Below are 20,488 nucleotides of genomic sequence, written 5' to 3' on the forward strand. Positions count from 1 at the left end.
AAAATGGTGATTTGTCTACCGTGTGGAATAATATCATTTCTTTGGCTATACGTGTTGCCGCCACATCAGTACAAGTTTTCCATCACACACTGTCCTGTTTGTATTCAGTTGTTTATGAGAAAGCACCTGTTAGTCGATTGTGACGGTCCAACCAGAAACATACTATCAAACATTTGTAAGTCACTGATTAAATAGGCAGGTGCTCATCGTTATAAATTGTGAATGAATAAACAGTTAGCCTCTAGTTTTGGATAGATCAGGGGTCAGGAACCTTTTTGACTGGGAGAGCCATAAAAGCCAAATATTTCTAAATGTATTTCATTGAGAGCCATATAGTATTTTTAAAGTATAATGAATTAAATATGTCTTACTTTTAATGCGACTTCTGGTGCTGCATGGTTTTGCTGATGGCCTTGTAGTCTGGTTCATACGTGGTGAGGCTGAGCTTCATGCAGGCGTTGAGGCTTCCATCAGTTAAACGTGAGCGTAGGTTGGTCTTAATGTTCCTCATATGCGAGAATGACTGCTCACATGCATATGTAGAGCCAAACATGGTCAATACGGCAATACTCACACGCTGCATTGTGTGGTATGTCACAGGAAGCTCATTCCAAGTTTTAAGAATCAGCTGGTCTTCAGGTTGAAGATTTTTCATTTCCGTCCACTTGTGTTCCCTCGCCAGCTCTGCTCGCTGTTGCGCAAGACTTTCCAACTCTCCATTAAGTGACTTGAACTTACTCATCCACATGTCTGATGCCTTCAGGTCAGCAACTTCCAGCTCAAAGTCTCCGATAGAGACCCCGGGGATGCATGTCAGGTCGATTTTGTCCACTGCACACTCATGTGGATGAGTGATGAACTTGAAAAGACCAGTGCGCACACGAAATTCTCCAAAACGTGCTTTGAATGACTGCAGGAGATTGGACGTAAAGCCAGCTAGCTGCTGGAGATCCAGATGTTGAGTGGAGTCACTTGCTAAGCATGCATCTCTAAATTGTTGCAGTCTTTCAAAGTGCAGAAGACGACCTGTTTCAATGTCCCTGAGAAAGACTTCCAGCTTGCTTTCAAATGCAAACACTGCTTGTTGAAGGGATGAGATTGTATTTCCAATACCTTGCATTTTCACATTGAGCTGGTTCAGATGGCCAGTTATGTCCACGAGATAGTGAAACTGCAGGAGCCAGTCAGTGTTGTCTAGCTCAGGATGCTTGACGCCTTTCATTTCAAGAAAAGTCCGGATTTCACTCAGGCAAGCTGCAAAACGGCTGAGCACCTTCCCCCTTGACAACCAACGCAGGTTGCTGTGTAAAAGCAGACCGGGATAATGATTCCCAACTTCTTCTAACAGAGCTTTAAACTGGCGATCATTTAAAGCTCGGGCAACAATAAAGTTGACCACTCGAATGACCAGCGACATCACCTCACCAAGCTCCTGGCCACACGTCTGAGCGCAAAGCGCCTCCTGGTGCAGGATGCCATGAAAACTTAGGATGGCTCTCTTTTCATGTTCACGGAGAAGCGCTACAAATCCTTTGTTCTTCCCCAACATACAGGGTGCACCATCAGTACAGACAGAAATAAGTTTATCCATCGGTAGTTTTTTTTCTTTAGCAAACTCCATGAAAGACGTGAATAAGTCCTCTCCTCTTGTTGTCCCTTTCATTGGCAAAACAGCCAAGCTTTCCTCACGCAGTGTGTCACCTGCAGCATACCTGGCAATGATACTGCACTGAGATAGATGGCTAACGTCTGTTGACTCATCTAACGTGAGAGAAAAGTATGTCCCGGCGTTTATGTCCTTAATTTGTGTTTCCTCGACCTGATTTGCCATCATGATGCTACGATCGTGCACAGTTCTTGCTGACAGGGGCATGTCTTTTATTCGTTTGATTATCTTGTCTTTATTTGGGAAGTCATCAAACAGTTCATTGGCCACATCAAGCATGAATGTTTTGGCATACTCGCCATCTGTGAATGACTTTCCATTCCTTACTATTGCCAAAGCCCCCGCAAAGCTAGCGGAATTCCCGTCACCTTGCTTGGTCCACACACGTAGTTGCTGCTGACTCGTCTGCACTCTCCGCTGTAGCTCCTCGCGTGCCCTTTTCCTGCCGTCCCCCGCTGGAGATTTCCATGCAAATGAAGCATGGTGCGTATCGAAGTGCCGCTTTATATTTGACCGTTTCATCGATGCAATTTTATCATTGCATGTTAGACATACCGCAGATCCTGCTCTCTCCACAAATGCAAAGTCCTCTGTGCACGCAGCCTGGAATGCACGGTAATCATCGTCTTTTTTTCCTTTCGCCATCTTTTCCGTTACAAGGGTTGAAGCGGATAAACTAGTTGGCTATCTGAAAAAAATTGATTTCTTCACCTTTACAATGACCCGGACATGCTCGCGAGCCATTGGTTCCCGACCCGACCCACGGGTGACCCGTGACCCGTGAAATTTATCTTCAAAACTAATTTCTGTTCACTTTAAAATGACACAGTATTATTAAGAAATATCACAAGTATTTTAAAATCAGTTCCAAACTGATTTTTTTTTTCAACTCAAAATTGTCTGGGAGCCATATGCCGTCACCGGAAGAGCCATATATGGCTCGCGAGCCATAGGTTCCCGACCGCTGGGATAGATGTTCAGAAATGTTTTGCTCGTGTTGAAATGGATTCTGCCGTCATTTTTAAATACCCGGATTACCATTTCACCACCCGGCCTTAATAGTCCTTTTAAGATACACAACATCAGTTGTTAATTTTACTTTGGGAAAGATGAATCAGGATTGTGCCAGCGATGCACAAATACAAGAACAGATTCACATAGAACGTATGGCTGTGGGAAGACTATGTCACTGGTGGGTCCATGATTTGATCTCTGATCTGCAGAGCTAATCCTGATCTGCAGTAACGTTTTATGCATCGTTATGTCAATTGAATCTGTTTCTTACAAGATCTGTTCTTTGTTGTTGGGTGTAAATCTCTTTTCCAGGATCAAGATCTGGCTCAGATGATGAAGAGGAGGATGAAGAGGAGTCCAGCAGCCAAAGTGGGTGCGAGGAGGAAGACGAAGAGGAGGAAGAGGAGGAATCTGGCTCTGGCTCGGGACGGTCTGATCAGAGTGCAGGTACTTCTGTTTCGTTTCTTAAGTGCTGCACAGCTGTGACTAGTGCCTCTATGACTTTTGATAGTTTTTCCTCAATAATACACTGTCTTTATTTTAGAAGATGTAAGTGAGGAGGAACATTCAGAGGAAGAGTTTGAAGAGGAGAGGGAGAACGGTAACCACATCCCTACAGGTGGGCACTAAACTGTGTCACACATAATGACTGTGGTGGCCTCATCAATGTTGCTTTTGGATTCTAAGATTGGATTTTGTTGATACATAAAGACCATAGCAAGTCATAATCTCCATCACTGTCTATTTCTATTTTGGCACCTTGGTTTTATATGGTTAACTGAACTTGGATTTATACGAAAATTGTATTGATTTGGAGGTAATGAAATTGTGAAACATTTTTAGTCTTATATTTTGCTTTGCCTTGTCATTGCTAAAGCTACATCCGCTTTGTTGTCTTCCTCTCAGTGCCAGAGTCCCGTTTTGACCACGACACAGAGGAGAGTGGTGAGGATATGGAGGATGAGGAGGATGAAGAAGCAGGGGAGGGTGATCCCACGCCCCATTCTCAGGCCCATTCTCGTTCCCCCACCCCTGAGGAGAACTATGTTCCTGACTCTCCCCCCATCTCGCCAGCTGAGCCGAAGAAGGAGCTCCCCAAATATCTCCCAGCACTACAGGTTTGTGCCAGCAGAAACTGTCCCATATCAGTATAGAACATGGGCCATTACTAAAATGCCAATAAATTGGCTGGTGGCTATGACTGTTAAGCCTTTACTTTTCCAGACACTCAAAGCAGGTAAGCAAATCAAAATAGCCTACTCTATTTGTAAAAAAGATTTGTAAAATTTGTGAGTGACTGTTGAATTTTATAGCATATAATTGACCAGCCAGTGTCTAAATAAAAGGTAGTTTCATTATTAGTGTCACATATTGCAATCTCTTAGTACGCAGAGGTGTAAAATTGCACTGGTCTGCCTGTAAGACTTAACCCCTGGGATTTTTTTCCAGGGTTGCCGAAGTGTGGAGGAGTTCCAGTGTCTGAACCGAATAGAAGAGGGTACCTATGGTGTGGTGTACAGGGCTAAAGACAAAAAGACAGGTAGGAGGACAAACATCACATCAGTTCGTCGGTGGATTTCAAGGTCCTTTTTAAATTGGTAAAATGATAAACCCTGTCCTGTTGCAGATGAGATTGTGGCCTTGAAAAGGCTGAAGATGGAAAAGGAGAAAGAGGGCTTCCCCATCACGTCCCTGAGAGAAATAAACACCATCCTGAAGGCTCAGCACCCAAACATCGTCACAGTGAGGGTGAGAGGTTGCAGTCTTTGACTTCTGTATCTCAGGGTAGTTGATTACCTTTTGGGCATTTGGATGATAGTCTTTACCGCTCACTGAGAGCTGCTTGAAATTTGTAAAAAGTTTTAACAAGTGGTGCTGGGCACAACAATCCATGCCTGTTGATCCCCTGAACTCTGACCTCTACTAATCCAAAACAATGTATTTATCACTATAGCAATGAATAGAGAATGGCTAGAAATATATATTTCAAATAGAAAGTTGAATATATTGATGGCTATTTGTAGTAAATCAAGATATCTATGACAAACTTATGGCCGAAAAATTTGATTTTGACCTTTTGTGACCTTGACTAGAATACCACCCAAAATTTGACAAGGTCATCTTGAGACCATTGGCCACCTTTCCTAAAAATGCCATGTTGTTTGCTGTAGCCATTTTTCTGTAGTAGACAGACAAACAGACGGCACCTAAAGCAGTCCTTCTCGGGCAGGGTAGAAACATGATAATCATTCATAAATCTGCATTGCTAACTGTTATGCCTTTGCTGTTACACTATATCAGGAAATAGTTGTGGGAAGCAATATGGACAAGATCTACATTGTGATGAACTATGTGGAACATGACCTGAAGAGTTTGATGGAGACCATGAAGCAGCCCTTCCTTCCAGGTAATGTGAGATGGAATTAGGTTTTTTATCTAATTCTCTGTGTGTAATAAATCTAATTCTCTGTGTGTAATAAATCTAATGCAGGAAAAAAACTGCTCTATGTTTCATGGCGTTTAGTTTTCTGGGTTGATTTTGTCATAATTATATTGCACCTATCAGAGGTCATACCTTTTGTCAGGGTATGACCTCCATCTCCCTCACTGACCATCCCATTGTCCGCAGGTGAGGTGAAGACCCTGATGATACAGCTGCTGAGAGGCGTCCGCCATCTCCATGACAATTGGATCCTCCACCGAGATCTAAAGACATCCAATCTGCTGCTCAGCCACAAGGGCATCCTCAAGGTACACTGGGATGTTTTGTTTTCAGGCTACAGTGTTGAGTCCAGGGTGTTTCAAATTTATTGTGTTCAATTCGCACAAGCAATGATATGATTGTATTTCCTTTGCCCTTTTTTCCCCCCACAATACTACTACTACTACTACTACTACTACTACTACTTTCGGTTGCTCCCGTTAGGGGTTGCCACAGCGGATCATCCGTTTCCATTTCTTCCTGTCTTCTGCATCTTCCTCTGTCACACCAGCCACCTGCATGTCTTCCCTCATCACATCCATAAACTTCCTCTTTGGCCTTCCTCTTTTCCTCTTCCCTGGAAGCTCCATATTCAGCATCCTTCTCCCAATATACCCAGCATCTCTCCTCCACACATGTCCAAGCCATCTCAATCTTTTTTCTTTTTTTTCCACAATGAAGTTGTAAATACAGTAACCTAGATTGCAGAACGTAAAAGGATTCAAATTGTTAAAAAACCAAAAATGTGTGGTTAGAATAAAAAGCAACCTAAGGATCCTGGATGTATGCAAAAAAGAGTAAAACGCAAATATTTATGAAATAATATAGATTTTAAAGGTGCTATGTGTAATTCTTAAAGAATCCTGAACTCCATCGTTAAGTGACACAAACACCAAATTAGAGATAGTGGCTATGTAGCATTGAGTGCAAGCGAAATCTCTTTGGGGGGCGGGTATCAAATGACAAAAACAACTCAGCCCATCCAGCTGCTGTGTTTTTGCCCTCAGAAATTTGGGGAATGAAGGATATCAGTTGTTTACTTGGTTTCATCCATCCATCCATTATCCGAAGCGCTTATCCTCCCCTCAGGGTCGCGGGAATGCTGGAGCCTATCCAGGAGACACCCTGGACTGTTTCAGTCGGTATTATTCAGCAACCACTGTTGATATAAACTTGTCATTAGGAAAGCCGAAATATTACATGTAGCACCTTTAAAATGCAACAATCACACAAATAATCTGCATTTTTCTTAACTTTTTTGCTGATGTATAACTTCATCCTCTGTTGCCGGCTAATGTGAAAACAGCACAGTTTGAAAAAATGACTCATCTCAATAATAAATATGATTTGAAATACTATATAATGGTGTTCCAATTCTGAAAAGTGCTTGGATAGTATCATTATCTATTCAGATACCTTGATTTTCCATACCATTGCGCTCTATAGCACCAGAGGACTTTAAGTGAGAATGTTGTCCTTGATCAACCACCCTATTAGGGGTTTTGCGTTATGTAATAAATACCCTTGATTGTAAGCTGAAGTTGGAACATTGTTCATCTATGCTACCCGTCTTTTCGTACTCCAGATTGGCGACTTTGGTTTGGCTCGAGAGTATGGTTCTCCACTGAAACCCTACACCCCTATAGTGGTAACCCTGTGGTACCGCTCTCCAGAGCTGCTGCTGGGAGCCAAGGTTGGACACCGTCTCACAATTCCACACATATTTTCACAGTCCTTACAGTGTAATTCAACTTGTATAGGGCTCAATCAAAATACCTACAAAAGTGAAAAAGGAAATTTGTAGAGTATTTGGTATTTAATGCCTGTGTGCCAAAGCTTGAATGCCGTTCCACGAGATATGAGTGCCACATCTAGTCTACACAACCCATGCTCTTAGTCAAAACATGCCTACATTCAGACTTAAGACCCCCCCCCCCTCCATCTTTTGCGGTTTACTGTGGTGTATGGTTTTCTCTCCGCAGGAGTACTCTACAGCTGTTGATATGTGGTCAGTGGGCTGCATATTTGGTGAGCTTCTCACCCAGAAACCTCTCTTCCCTGGAAAATCTGAAATTGACCAAATAAACAAGGTTTTCAAGGTAAGTGCCCTCATTTGGCCCCATAAGATTAAGTAATGTTTCGGTTTTAAGTAAAGTAATAACTTCTGTTTACAGGTGTAATTTCGTTTTTCTTTTTTTGCTGTGTGTGCTGTTTGGTTCTATAATAGGCCACAAGGTGGTGGAGTTGGTGAAAGTCAAAACAGCAGATCAAATGACTTTGAGGCTTAAAGTTTACAGTCATTGCTGTATCCAGTTATTACGCGTATTGTTTTCATAAAACAGCTTGGCATTATAGACTGCCGTCATTTGGTCCTGCTAAGTCATCTTTGCAGCGTAATGATTATCAGAACTTTCAGTCCAGAAGAAAGTGTCCCAACCAGACTCGAGTTTGGGACAAAATGGGCCAGACAAATGATCATAAGTCTTAACAACCATTACGCAGGTGGACCAGTAGTTTTAAATGGCTGTCTAAATCAGGGGTTGTTACATAACAATGATGAATGAGAGTGCTGAGGAACACGTTGGACTGTTCTAGTGCCTCTTGTCTCGGGCTGATAAAATGCCTTGGGTGAAGCGGGAAAGCCCCGCCTGCTTCTGATTAATAGCTCTGTACTGTGTGTTTGTTATACGTGTGTTGACGTCAGGATTTGGGGTCGCCCAGTGAGAAGATTTGGCCAGGCTACAACGAGCTTCCTGCCGTGAAGAAGATGACTTTCACAGAGCACCCCTACAACAACCTGCGGAAACGCTTTGGGGCACTACTGTCAGACCTAGGCTTTGACCTCATGAATAAGTAAGACTGTTAAAATGCTGCCATGTTCCAGTATATTTAGACATTGCACCAAATATCTTTTAGCATATTCTAACAAATTTGTGTGTCTGTGCATGTTATAGTGCAAATGCACAGGACTTGCACACGAAACCCTCCTTGCGTGTACTCAGCAACTGAAAACACTACGGCCCAGTGCCTGAACAATAAACTATTATTGGGCACTCTACCTATGGCAGTCAGCTGAAACTTTAGTAACTGAGAAAATAACTGAGAAAAGAAAAATAATACATCTGCCAGTAACCTAGTATATATAATGTTGGCCTATTGAGTGTACATGTCTTGAGTTTAATCAAATGGGTACAACATACGTCTTTGGATTTTTTAGAGCCGAAATTATCTAAATTTTGGAACAAGACCAGGTCAAAACCTAGTATATGGCTGGACCGTGTATGGTCAATGTTCGAAATTGTAGCCAGTTTGTTACAGGGGTAGTCTGTGGTAGTGTCTATCATTTGAATCCCTGGATATTAAATATTCATCTGCAATTTTATGTAGTGGTCCCAGTGATATTTGTTGTTAAAGTGTACTGAAGTAGTCACATGACATGGTTAAGCTACGGTCGAGTAAAAAAAAAAGGTTATAGGTTCAGTTGCAAGAACAATACTTTTCACTCATATCTTGTGAAGTTTGATTTGAAAGAGAACTTAATTATAACTGTTCTAATTATCTGTTAACGCCCCCTCTTTCATTTGTTTCTATGTCTGTTGTTTTTCGAAGACTCACTGTGTTCAGCGTGTGGTCAGAGTGATGATGGCTATTTGGGGTGCTTTATCTGCGTTCTCCCTCATGCCTCCGGTGCACAGAGAGCTGTTTTTGCTCCTGCTCTGCTCTACGCTGGACTGTTAGTGTCTAACCAGATGGGGAAAGAGCAGCAAAATATTCAGTTCTTAGCATTTCAGTAGTATCTATGAGCAGCAATATATTCCGTTGGGTTAATGTGCGATAAGTGTAGAATGAGCCGGAACCACTGCGCCAATTCATTTTGAAAGAGCCAGCGGCCAATAGGGAAACTCCCACTCACTTCCATGTTTACCAGCGACATCGCTGGTCAGCCGACCAATCGTGTATCTTCAGTGACGTCATTGGTCACCTGATCCAGCGTCCCAATTGTGTAACCTTGTCACTCAAGTCGCTCTAAACATTCTAGACATTCGCTTTTGTAGGTCCAGCCAAAAATAACCCCAGCTCGTCACGCTGCTGTCTTTTATGCTAATCTTACCAGTGCATCATGGGTAAAAACAAACGAATGCAGGCCATCTATGTGAAAAGCCAATATTTGCAAGTAATATCACTGTGCCACCTAATTTAATTTCCACAGGGACAAGGCCTTTTCTTGGAAGTAAGATCAGTCTGCTGCTCCATTGTATACGTGTTGTGATTTCCAGGTTTTTGATTCAGCCAACGCACTTCTGGCAAGCTGTCTTAGAACATGGCAATAGTAGCGTACTGGTATTTCATAAAAGTACCTCAACTCCATACCATCCCTGTGTTCACTTTCTCCAAACACATTCACCATGGCCATGCTCCAAACTAAAGGCAAAGGATGAACAGATTTAAAATGGAAAACGATCTTCCAACAAAAAGAGTGATGGGTCTATAATATATCTTACACTCATTTTGGAGAGTAGAGAATTTTTTCGTGGCCAAAGGGAACAGAGCTATAACTACCTCCCTGGTGCCCTTCTCTCAGACTTTCACCTACCCACACCCGGGAATTACAAAACCGTCCCAGTGAGTGTCCTGATAACTGCAATATACTACAACTCATGTATGCAGTATTCCTGCGGGATTGGGCTTCAGGGATGATTTGACGCCTTTTCACCTTAGTGAAACTTAACAGCAGCCATGAGATCCACCATGGCGCTGGGCCCCAAGTCTGATTCAGATCACGGAATGTCAACACTCAGAAGAATTCCATTCAACAGCCTTCCGTATAAGCATGGTAGTGGAGGCCTCGAGGTACAGCGTGGCAGGTAGACATTGCAGAGCTGTTTGAAATGTTACACCCCTGTGTGTAGAAGAGATTTGGGGTCAAGGCCTGCACCATCCAGGGTGTGAAGGGGTTTGGACATGCATGAGATTTCTATAACACACTCAATTTACTACTTATAGTAGGCAAGGTACTCAACCTTTAAATCTACCGTCTGTTCCACCTAAATGGGCACATTTGTAAAGTAAACTCTGTAAAGGTAGCATATAAAATCATAGTTTTGCCTAGAATAAGAGAGGGTGTTAACTTGGTTGATAAGTACTTGCCTATGCGCTGTTGAGCCTGTCATCATTCAGTTGTGATTCCCTCTGTGACCCAATGTGTGTGGCTTTTCCCCCAGGTTTCTCACCTACTGCCCAAATAAGAGGATCACATCCGATGAGGCACTTAAGCACGAGTACTTCCGTGAGACTCCGCTGCCCATCGACCCATCCATGTTCCCCACATGGCCGGCTAAGAGTGAGCAGCAGAGAGTGAAGAGAGGCACCAGCCCTCGTCCTCCTGAGGGAGGCCTGGGCTACAGTCAGCTGGTAAGGACATTAGGCTCCATTTTCTCCATTACATAGACCTTGCAGGCCGGGTTAACGCTGTGTAACAGGCCTGAAGGTTTCTGCTTTATGTCTTTTTACTTACTCGTTGGGATTTCCATGAACGGTGCCCTTTACTTCCTGATTTTTATTTTTCTACTACTTCCATACAGAACTCCTGATTGTACTGGCGTGAGCAAACTTTGTGCAGATACTTGTGTTAAAGTTGTCTTCATCGAGCCGTGAGCTAATTTTTTTTTAATCTTCTCTCTCTAGGGAGACGATGACCTAAAAGACACAGGGTTCCATCTGACCACAAGCAACCAAGGAGCTTCTGCAGTGGGCCCGGGATTTAGCCTCAAATTTTGAGGCCAAACAGCATTTAAACTCAAAAGAGTCAAAACTGCCAAAATTACCAAGAAAACAATCAAGGGATTTGTCAACCTCTTGGAACTCAGTTTCAGGGAAGGCCCGCAGTGCCTCCACAAAAGGTCACAACTCTTCACGTTGTCAAGACTGTATTCCACAAAACAAGATGGGTGGCTAGATTTCACCCGAGAACAAGATGGAGATCTCTGAAACGTTGCCCCTCACTACAATGGCTTCTCTCGGATGTAATCGTGTGTTTTAAAGCCATTTAAAGAATGACAATTTTTAGCTGTCTTGGATGAAGGGCAACCATGAGTACTCCTGATTGTGTAGTTCAGCACTCATGTTCGTTTTGGTTTTTTTGTGTGTGTCTGTGAGAGAGGACCAGATTTTAAATGTTTGGCATTTCCTGACTGGTGGACTACTGTTTAATGACGTAGCATTGGCTGTGTACTCCATCCAGCATACTGTAAGAATATTTACTTTCTGGCTTTCAGCATCCACACTGACAGGAGACTTTTTTTTTTATCTTAGAAATAAAGTTTGAAACTATTTTGTCTGCCATTTTGCCATATTTGTACATTCTGCCTGAGCTATGCAAACATAACTGCTTACTGCCAAGGAAAAAATGAAGAGAAGTCAAGCAACAAAAAAAAGAAAAGAAAAAAAAAAGACCTTGAACTCGGTAGTAGCTGTCCAAAAGTGATGTCATGCTCTGCACTGCACACTTTGTCTTTGTACTTTGTGCTTCCACAGAAAAGAGGCCCAGAAGTTGCTCCGCTTCTGCCGGTGACGTGAGTCCACAACTCAGGGATCAGACCAATCAAATTGATTTGATTTTGAACCAGAGAAAATGAAACGGGTCGAGTCAAATCATCAAGAGGGGCTGAGCGCTTTCGTCGAGGATCGGCACAGGAAATTTGCGTCATCCGGCGGCTCCTTTAAAACCAGTTCAAAATGGAGCTCTACAGTATTCCGTTTCATCTTTTGACCCCCCTTTTTTTTTTGGTGACCAAGGTTGGGCTCACTCTGAGGGTAGTATGATAAGCTAGAAGAGTTTGTACTTAATGTGAATAAAGGTTCATATGGTTCTAAGGACTGTCAGAAAAACTTGTGTAACACTCGTCTAATTTGATCAGCTCGTTGAGTCACATGGCACGTCGTACCAACGGATGCCAGTTGGACATGTTCTTGGGCGCCAGTGAAGGCCGAGTATTCATACTGATGTACATATCTGAACACAATGCAAACCCTGGGGTCCTGAACCACAATGTTTACACACTTGGGTAGTATTTTCACAGAAATACTACTTGACATGGAGCTTTTATTTGTGATTGTGGAAATGCATTCACAGAAGAAAAAGAAAAAAGCAATGGGGGGGGGGGGACAGTGGAGTGTTTGAAATTCTGTTCCTCCAGCCGGGGTGCAGGGGCAGGCACGGCTCTCAGAAGCGCACACGTACCCTCCAGGTGTAGCTGGTGAGGACCTTGTCCCGTTTCTTCACCACGCACGTGTACGTGCCCTCGTTGATTGCATTGGCCACGATTGTCATGTGGTCGTCGTTCAGGGAGATGTAGCCCGGGTGGGAGAACTCCAGCATCTCCCCGTCTTTATACCAGCTAGACAGACAGGGAGCAGCAGCAGCGTTAGCGGCGCCAAATGGGGCGGCAGTTTAAGCGGCGTTAGCAGAGGTGCAGGCAGTGGCGCCCCCAGGAATGTTTCATAGGGGTGGCCAAATGGGGCCACTGAAAATCTTGGGGTGGCACACCAAAACCAAAAGCCATGACTGAATTTCGGGAATTCTATGATGCTGTTGTAGTATACTGTATAGGCTAGTGGAAAACCGTCAATATGAGAGTTAAGAAAAATATACATTATTGATTTAAATGAACAGCACCTAATGCAAAATATCGGATAGAAGCTTATTATGCATAGTCAGAAGCATATTCTGCATATGCGACTCGTGGCTGGGGGGGCCAAGGATAGTATCAGGGTAGCCGTGGCCACCCCTGGCCATCCCTTGGGGGCGCCACTGGGTGCAGGGAGGAGCCATACTCACTATACTTTGCCTCTCTTGGATGCAATCTTTTTACCGCAGCGGAAAGTCAGTGTCTTGCCTTCAGTCACCAGCTTGTGTTTAGTCCGTGGGGGTAGCACGGTAGGGGCCACGGTGGGGAAGGGGAATTCTGAAGATGGGACAAGATCAAGGGTTCAGTACAGAACCGTTTATTGGGAGTCGAACCATGCACTCCTGTCTAAACGGCCATCTTGGCTACCATTGTAGCGGTCAAGCGTTGTGGAGCTGCCTCCAAATATGGCCTCATAAATACATAGCCAATCCCACTCTTCCGAGCCGTCCCGGTCACTGCTCCACCCTCCTCTGCCGGTCCGGGGAGGGCTGCAGACTACCCCATGCCTCCTCCGATACACGTGGAGTCGCCGGCTGCTACTTCTCACCTGACATTGAGGAGTTTCACCACCAGGGGGACGTAGCGCGTGGGAGGATCACGCTACTACTCCCCCCAGTCTCCCCCTCCCCTCCGAACAGGCGCCCCGACCGACCAGAGGAGGCGCTAGTGCAGCGACCAGAACACCTACCCACATCCGGCTTCCCACCCGCAGCCACGGCCAACTGTGTCTGTAGGGACGCCCGACCAAGCCGGAGGTAACACGGGGATTCGAACCCGCGATCCCCGTGTTGGCGGGCAACGGGATAGACCGCCACGCTGCTTTTGATGACGAGCCATAAATGCAGTAAAAACGTTATCAAACATCCCAGCAGACCTACAGCAGGATGCTGCTGGCTTTTCAACCCCAACAGCCTCACGCCATCATCGGCAGAATTTTTCACATCTGGGGTTTTTGTTGTTGAAGACAGCAGACCGGCTCATGATCAGCCTGCTTGAAAAACCGTCACTCTTTCATCAGTGCCACAAAAATCCAAATTGACCTTGTGTGTCTCAAACCCTCAAGCCACAGTCTGAAATTCCAGCGGTTTTTGGATTTTCTCTGTAATTTTCCAGAGCCGCACGACTCCCAATCATCAATGAGGAACAGATTATTCTAGACCTGGACTCGCACCCTCTCCACGCTGCCCTTTGCTGTGACCAACAACCCAAAAAAAAAACCCCGGAGAAACCCGCAACAATCTGTTCTGTTGTGGATAAGGGGAGCTATTTCCTGTTGTGCAGCCGGAGACGGCAGCACCGACTGCAGACTTCAAAGGGCTCAATCGGAACAGACACCGAGCTGTTTGAAACACAGCAGATGGTTAAACTGGCAGCCACCAAGCGCCGACCCAACAGGTACCGAACCCCCCCCCCGTTCCCGATTAGCATCCGAACATGCGCCGCCGTGCAGATACCGAGGGCGATCCACCATGCGTCTTGTGAAACGGCCCTGCTTGCTCGAGCCCAGTGTTTCTCAACCGGGGGTCCGCGGACCCCTAGTGGTCCGTGGTGTAATTGCAAGGGGTCCGTGAAAATAAAATATCTTTTAAAAAAAAGATCCTATGACATTTATAGAAATAGGATTATTTTACTCAAATGTGACTGAGACCTTTATCTACCTAAACTATAAAGGGTAACAGGACTTTTTTCTCTAATTACATCTGTTTCACAAGTGTAATTTATTGTATTTTAATAAGAGATCTCGCTCCCGTTTGCATTGTTGAAAGTTACTGCATACATATTCTGTTTTGTTACATATATCTGAAAGTTACTGCATAAGAATTCTGTTTTGTTAACTATATCTAGCTACAACTGAAAGCTCTTATTTTTGCCCCAAAGAGAGAATAAATGCTATAATGCAATTTAAAATGCAGTTTCTACTGTTTTTTATCAAATTGCAACCCCCCTCCCCCAAGATCAGGTGGAGGGGTCCTCAGGGTAGATCAAAAATACGCAGGGGGTCCCGGACCCCAAAAAGGTTGAGAACCACTGCTCTAGCCAATCCCCATCTCTCTTACGATCTTGACGTTCACACGCTCCCTCGGTGGGTACGCGTGGACCCGCTGGCTCCCATTGCATCGGGGGTTCGCGCCGCGGGCCGGGGGAGGCACCGTTCGCGGTGACTTACCGTAGCAGAAGTCACAGCTGGAGGGGCAGTGCTTCTGCATGAGCTTGCGCTTGCTGTCGCAATAGCCTTTCTGGGCCCACGTCGGACAGATAAATAACCGGTCCACACATCCTGGAAAAGAGAGGAGATGGAGAGCAGCTGTGAAGTTTGCACTCTGCGGCAGCACATGTCTAAACAACGACCCCCCCCTCTGATCCCTTGCAAATAACTCAGCGTTAAACAGTAAGGATGTTTCGCGAGCGGTGTATACAGTACACTGGTGTCAGCGCCGTGTCTGTTTGCCCAATCTGACCCGACTGATATACATTATGTAAGTTTTATATTTATCTTCGTCTATTGGTTGGGGCCCAGAATTTTTCACATACTTCCTTCTCTCTGGTTTAACTCCGTGGCTCCGAAACGGGATATCTCGTTTCATTTCGGGGGGGGGAGGGGGGTGAACGTACCGTAGAGTCGGTACACGCCCCACACGTCATCCTGCGTTATCAGCTTGCGCCCCGTCAGAGTTGCGTTCAGGTGCATGATGGCTTTGGGGTCCAGGGAGTGCATGAGTCCCAGAGCGTGCCCGATCTCGTGAGCTGCCACGTGGACCAGATCCGTCAGCCAAACCCCTGCGGCAGAAAACGTCGCTGGTTTGTTTGCGTGAGTTCACTCGGCTCGAGCGCGCCGGGTTACCGAGTCAAACGTTCACAAATTCAGAAAACATGACACGCGACTCGGGGTGGGGGTGTTAAAGTTACGTGCATTTCTTCCAGCTGTAGCGCATGTTTCCCAGAATCCAATATTCATCGTCGTCGAAGTGAATCTCGCCCGTCTGAGGGAAGAAAGCGTGGGCCAGCTCTCCGGTGGTGCCGTCGAAGCAGTGATGCACCCTGGACACCAGGCAGTCCGTATGGTTGGCAGGGTAGAAGCCTGCCAACAGAGAGACATATGCCTCAGGGCCCGCGGGGGAGGAAATAACCTCGCCCCCATCCACCCCTGCTCTGCATACAGCGGGCGTCTGGAGAGGGTGAGTCGTGAGGGGACAGACCACGCACACAAGGAGGACGGCGGCCACATGTCTCACCACTCACTGAGAACTTGTGGCGGAACAACAACCCGTGGACCACCTCCATCAACCCCCCCGGAGAGGAGGGGGGGGGCTTTCACTCAAACACACAGAAGGGATGTGATCTAAGTCCATTCACCCCAGCCACACGTGCGGAAGCTGTTAAGCACTAAACGCAGAGGGGGGGCAGGTTTCAAGTGTTAATGAGGTTAAAGGGGGGGGGGAGAGACATTTCAACGGCAACAGTAAAAAGAAAGCAAGCAAGAAAGGAGCGAAAATAACTAAAACAGCAGGCTTTACGAGCCAGGGGATTTTCCTGGAGCGATTCAAGCGCACTTCGCACGGGCGCCCACCTATCTTGATGTCCGCCTCCCGGTCGGCCGGCACCTCCTTGAAGCTGAAGGGCGACACGTCACTCCACATGCCGAACGCCTTGGCGATGCCTTTGCGCGTGTCACTCGCGTTAATGAAGTTGGACGGGAAGGAGAGCAACCTGCCCAGCATGACAAGGGGAGAGCGCTATCAGCAAACCAGCACCCCTACAGGTGCTGCAGATGGCACGGGGTACCTATGGATCTATCTACACAGGGTTTACCTCCCCTCCCCCCACCTCCATGTTTTGGTCTTAAATGTACCCCAAAGCAGACTGATAGATCCTGGAGATGGCTGACTTAGAGATAGGCGTCTTAATTACGAGGACTAAAATATAGATCACAACCAACGTTCCTACTTGTATGTGAGCTTGAACTTGTCCCATTTGAGGAGCTCGGGGGTCAGGGCGTAGCGCTTGTTCCTCGCGAGGGGGCGCGCCTGCGAGCAGCCTTCTCTGCGGATCCCGAAGAGCAGCGTGTTGGTGTGAGCTTCTTCCTTGGACAAACGAAAATCTTTGATTAACCACCTTACCATGTCACTCACGCTGATGGGAAAAACACCAGATTTTTTTGGGGGGGGGGGTTCAGCCGGACTCTTGGAGGTTTCGAAACATCTCATCCGTCATCTGACCCGAGCGTTGGAGGCCCTGCAGCTACACTTGGGTTCAACAGAGACAGTGCTTCTGATCTGCATGATGATAATTTGGCTGTTTTTCTTCCCTAACGGAATTCAACAAAGGAATTTGGCGCACTGTCATTAGCCTGCATGTCACAAACCACGGAAAGGGTCTGCCTTGCCTAGCCATAACCGCTTCACAACACTTGTCATCCCCGTTCCTTGACTGCAGATGGTATTTATTGCATTTTAATGCATTGCATTTCGTGGGGAAAAAAACGGAGGGGTGCGGGAGTGAAAGGGCTTTCATAATGCTAAGTATGATGAATTTCGCATTCATGTGTATCCGTTTTGGAGAGTTGCATGGAAGACCCCTGACTCTCACCTGGGTTTTACACTCATTCATAACTTGGGAAGGATATGCGTATGTGGCTGCTTTGGGCATTAGTGCCATCATTGGGTTTGCTTTGGCTGAGACACTAAGTGAAAGCGGCTGTACCAGTTAACACGATGTAATTATTAATTATGGCAATAACTAACTTTATGTTTAACATAAATCAAGTCTGGTGGCGCAGTGGTTAGTGTGGTTAGCTCACAGCGAGGTGTGTGTGTGTGTGTGTGTGTGTGTGTGTGTGTGTTGGCCCTGTGATGGACTGGCGGCCTGTCCAGGGTGTCTCCCCGCCTGCCGCCCAATGACTGCTGGGATAGGCTCCAGTATCCCTGCAACCCTGAGAGCAGGATAAGCAGTTTGGATGATGGGATGAAGGATAAATCAAGTCTGACACTGGCACATGTTAAATAACAAACGTTAAGGTTATACCTTCATAAAATATCTACGGCAAAGGTGAGAACAAACACATCTTCCCTGTCTTTCCCTGGTAACAGATTTAAGGAGAGGATACAGGCATCTTTCACACTGGAGCAGGTAGCAAATATGCAGAAAGTGCATTTATGCTAAAGCTGTCTTTGTATGTAGAACAGTTCTTGAGCTTCAGTCTTTGCAGTCCCCCCCACCCCGTTTCCTTGTTGGGGAAACAACATTAAAAGTAGTAGCCTGTCCTGCTGGCCTGGGATCTCATACCCAACCCTCAGATCCCCCCAGACAAACAAAGCCCATCCCAAAACTATGTAATAGAGGCGGGCGTGAGACGAATACCTCCCTCTATTTCATGATCTGCACTTAGTTAGAGCCAGTGTTTATTCTTGTGCTGATGCCAACGATAACATTGCTTTCTCGACCTCAGTTGACCTCAGGGAGCCGTTTGTTGTATTCAGGCCTGTGGTGTCTGTTGCGCTCTAACTCTGACACGGTTCTTCATAGTTCACATGTATTGACAGATTCTCTGCCAAGATCATCTTTGGCTCCAGCAGTGGAAAACAAAACAAAACAAGGCTTACATCTGAAAATGTAACAGAAGCAGCCCCGGGTATCGACCCGTTTTATCGTTCTCGACAACGTGTGATCAAACTGCGAGAGTGATCTAGCCCCCAGTGACAAAGGTTGACCAAACTCAGCCTCACAAGAAATGGTATGCATCGCCTCTGACAGAAAACATCTTGAGATGGCTTCCTCGGAGGTTTTAAGGGAGCCAAGGGGCCCATTCGCTCTGTTAAAATGTCAGTTCTGATCTCTTTGCCGAGCAAGTCATGATTCTCAAACAACTGGGCTTCTGCAAGGCTGAAGCCCCACGATACTTGCTTGCATGGATTTTTTACTAGGGAAGTCTTGCTGTGGTGGACAAAGAATTTGACATTTTCATTCTCAAATTCGATGACAAAGCTGTTTCCCCTGTTTATGACGGGGATGGAAAATACTGAAGCAGGTAGGGCTTCCTTTCCAAGTCATATTCTGTTTGCAAAAAAAAAAACAGTGGGTCCCTCCACCCCGTGCCCTCATCTTCCCTGATCCGCTTTACCTTTCTGTCTCCACACTCGTCTCTATACATACCTTTCACTTACACTCACTTCTTTTTCAGTCTGTCCCATAATGGCACGCTTGGGGCTATTCCTTATTTGCAATATCATGAGTTTCCAATTTTGCGTGTTTTACGTAACTTTGCACGGGCCGACAAGATTCTTTTGGACCCGTGTAAGTAGGATTCTGCATTGTAAGAAGAAAAAAAAAGAAAAAAAGAAAAGCTCTCTTACGGTTGACCCATATTATTATTATTATTATTATTATCACAGACAGCCTTACCTTCAGTCTCCGGGGTGGGAAAGCAGCGGTTTCCTGCATCTGTGCAAACAAAACGCTGCCCACCGTGAGAGCCAGGAGAGGTGCGGAGCCGAAGCCCCTCAGGGAACCTCCGACGGTCCGATGCGCTGCCATGGCCGCGACGTGGCTTCCCCGTGCAAGAACCGTCAAGTGAGACCGGACCGGTTTCCCGTAGTTAAGGACTCTCCTTTGCATCCATGTTATATAGCCGGCGGCGCCTCTGTCCCAGATGAGGTGGTGGAGGTGGAGGTGGAGGTGGAGGAGGAGGAGGTGGGGACGTGAGACTGCATCGGAGTTCTCTCACATTACTGCAGGGGTCAGTGACGAGCCAATTTAATGAACACCGAACTCAATTTGTCTATCAAATGTAGCATAGTCCAAACTAGTTGGACTTGTTATAGATTTGGTTTTAAAATGATTTTAATAAGCCTACGTCTTCCACAAGCCCCTTTGACAGGCTTGTGAAAAGGTAGGTGTTGTTTTCTTTTTAATTGATCGTTTTACAGAACAGGCTCAGAGTGTTTGAACTACACGTTTGGGATGATGCTCAATTTCAGATGGTTGTAATATTGACCAAAAGCAGGTTTTTCTTACGAAAGGCCCTTGCGGTTAATTAGCCTCGAGTGCACATTTTCACCACATTCGCATGGCCATCGGAAGTTTGTTTTATGGTAAAAAAATAAAGAAACGCACCACAGGGCGACAAAGAAACGAGTAACACTACACGCTCGCGGATTTTCCCCGAACACGGCAACTAAGAAGCGAAGCCCCCTTCAGCCGCCCACCGTCCACGTTATGAGGCAAAACCAGCCACTGCCTCCGTTTCTGCAGGACTTGGACTTGCAAGCTGCGGTGATGGTAATGATGAATTGTGTTTCACGGGGGGTGGTTTGCTATTAAACACCACTCGCGCCATTTTATTGATTTATATTGTAAAGTACTAATAAGACACGTTAGTCCCCAGCTGACGGGTCCGACCCTTTAGCCGAGCGGTTAGTGACGTCGCCTTGCGGTGCAGTACACCTCGTATCGAATCCCGCACTGGGCAAGAAAATAAACGGTTATAATATTTTATTTATCTATTCTTTTTTGGGGGGGTGTGCCGAATTTAGGTCCTAACGCATTGTTCCGTATTGGCAATTAATTTCTGGGGGGGGGGGTGCATTTCTGCAACAAAAAAAAATAGACTGTTATATTTCTGTCTTTGTTAAAAGATAATAA

At 45.7% G+C, this 20,488-nt stretch overlaps 2 protein-coding genes across 8 annotated transcripts in view; one reads left to right on the top strand and one right to left on the bottom strand.

Moving 5' to 3' along the window:
* cdk11b (cyclin dependent kinase 11B) overlaps positions 1 to 12,038 on the top strand; it is a 36,878-nt gene extending 24,840 nt beyond the window's left edge. For 6 of the 7 annotated variants that reach the window (XM_056274723.1, XM_056274722.1, XM_056274725.1 and 3 more), the window contains 12 exons: positions 2,993 to 3,127; positions 3,225 to 3,299; positions 3,587 to 3,798; positions 4,130 to 4,220; positions 4,308 to 4,429; positions 4,982 to 5,087; positions 5,310 to 5,431; positions 6,748 to 6,855; positions 7,145 to 7,261; positions 7,867 to 8,015; positions 10,385 to 10,574; positions 10,848 to 12,038. In XM_056274723.1, the coding sequence (XP_056130698.1) occupies positions 2,993 to 3,127; positions 3,225 to 3,299; positions 3,587 to 3,798; positions 4,130 to 4,220; positions 4,308 to 4,429; positions 4,982 to 5,087; positions 5,310 to 5,431; positions 6,748 to 6,855; positions 7,145 to 7,261; positions 7,867 to 8,015; positions 10,385 to 10,574; positions 10,848 to 10,940 (1,520 nt within the window). In that variant the 3' untranslated portion in view covers positions 10,941 to 12,038. The remainder of the gene's footprint in view (positions 1 to 2,992; positions 3,128 to 3,224; positions 3,300 to 3,586; positions 3,799 to 4,129; positions 4,221 to 4,307; positions 4,430 to 4,981; positions 5,088 to 5,309; positions 5,432 to 6,747; positions 6,856 to 7,144; positions 7,262 to 7,866; positions 8,016 to 10,384; positions 10,575 to 10,847) is intronic. The other variant, XM_056274724.1, reaches the window with a different exon arrangement.
* A 214-nt stretch (positions 12,039 to 12,252) lies between these two features.
* Positions 12,253 to 19,527, bottom strand: mmp23ba (matrix metallopeptidase 23ba). The gene is made up of 8 exons (XM_056274627.1): positions 19,250 to 19,527; positions 16,796 to 16,932; positions 16,419 to 16,558; positions 15,762 to 15,929; positions 15,464 to 15,628; positions 15,018 to 15,128; positions 13,000 to 13,126; positions 12,253 to 12,559 (listed from the first exon to the last, which is right to left on the bottom strand). The coding sequence occupies exons 1-8, from the start codon at positions 19,460 to 19,462 to the stop codon at positions 12,385 to 12,387; spliced, it is 1,236 nt and encodes a 411-aa protein (XP_056130602.1). The 5' UTR covers positions 19,463 to 19,527; the 3' UTR covers positions 12,253 to 12,384.
* Between the last annotated feature and the right edge of the window lie 961 nt (positions 19,528 to 20,488).

Source organism: Lampris incognitus, chromosome 2, assembly GCF_029633865.1.
Source record: "Lampris incognitus isolate fLamInc1 chromosome 2, fLamInc1.hap2, whole genome shotgun sequence".
Taxonomy (NCBI): Eukaryota; Metazoa; Chordata; class Actinopteri; order Lampriformes; family Lampridae; genus Lampris; species Lampris incognitus.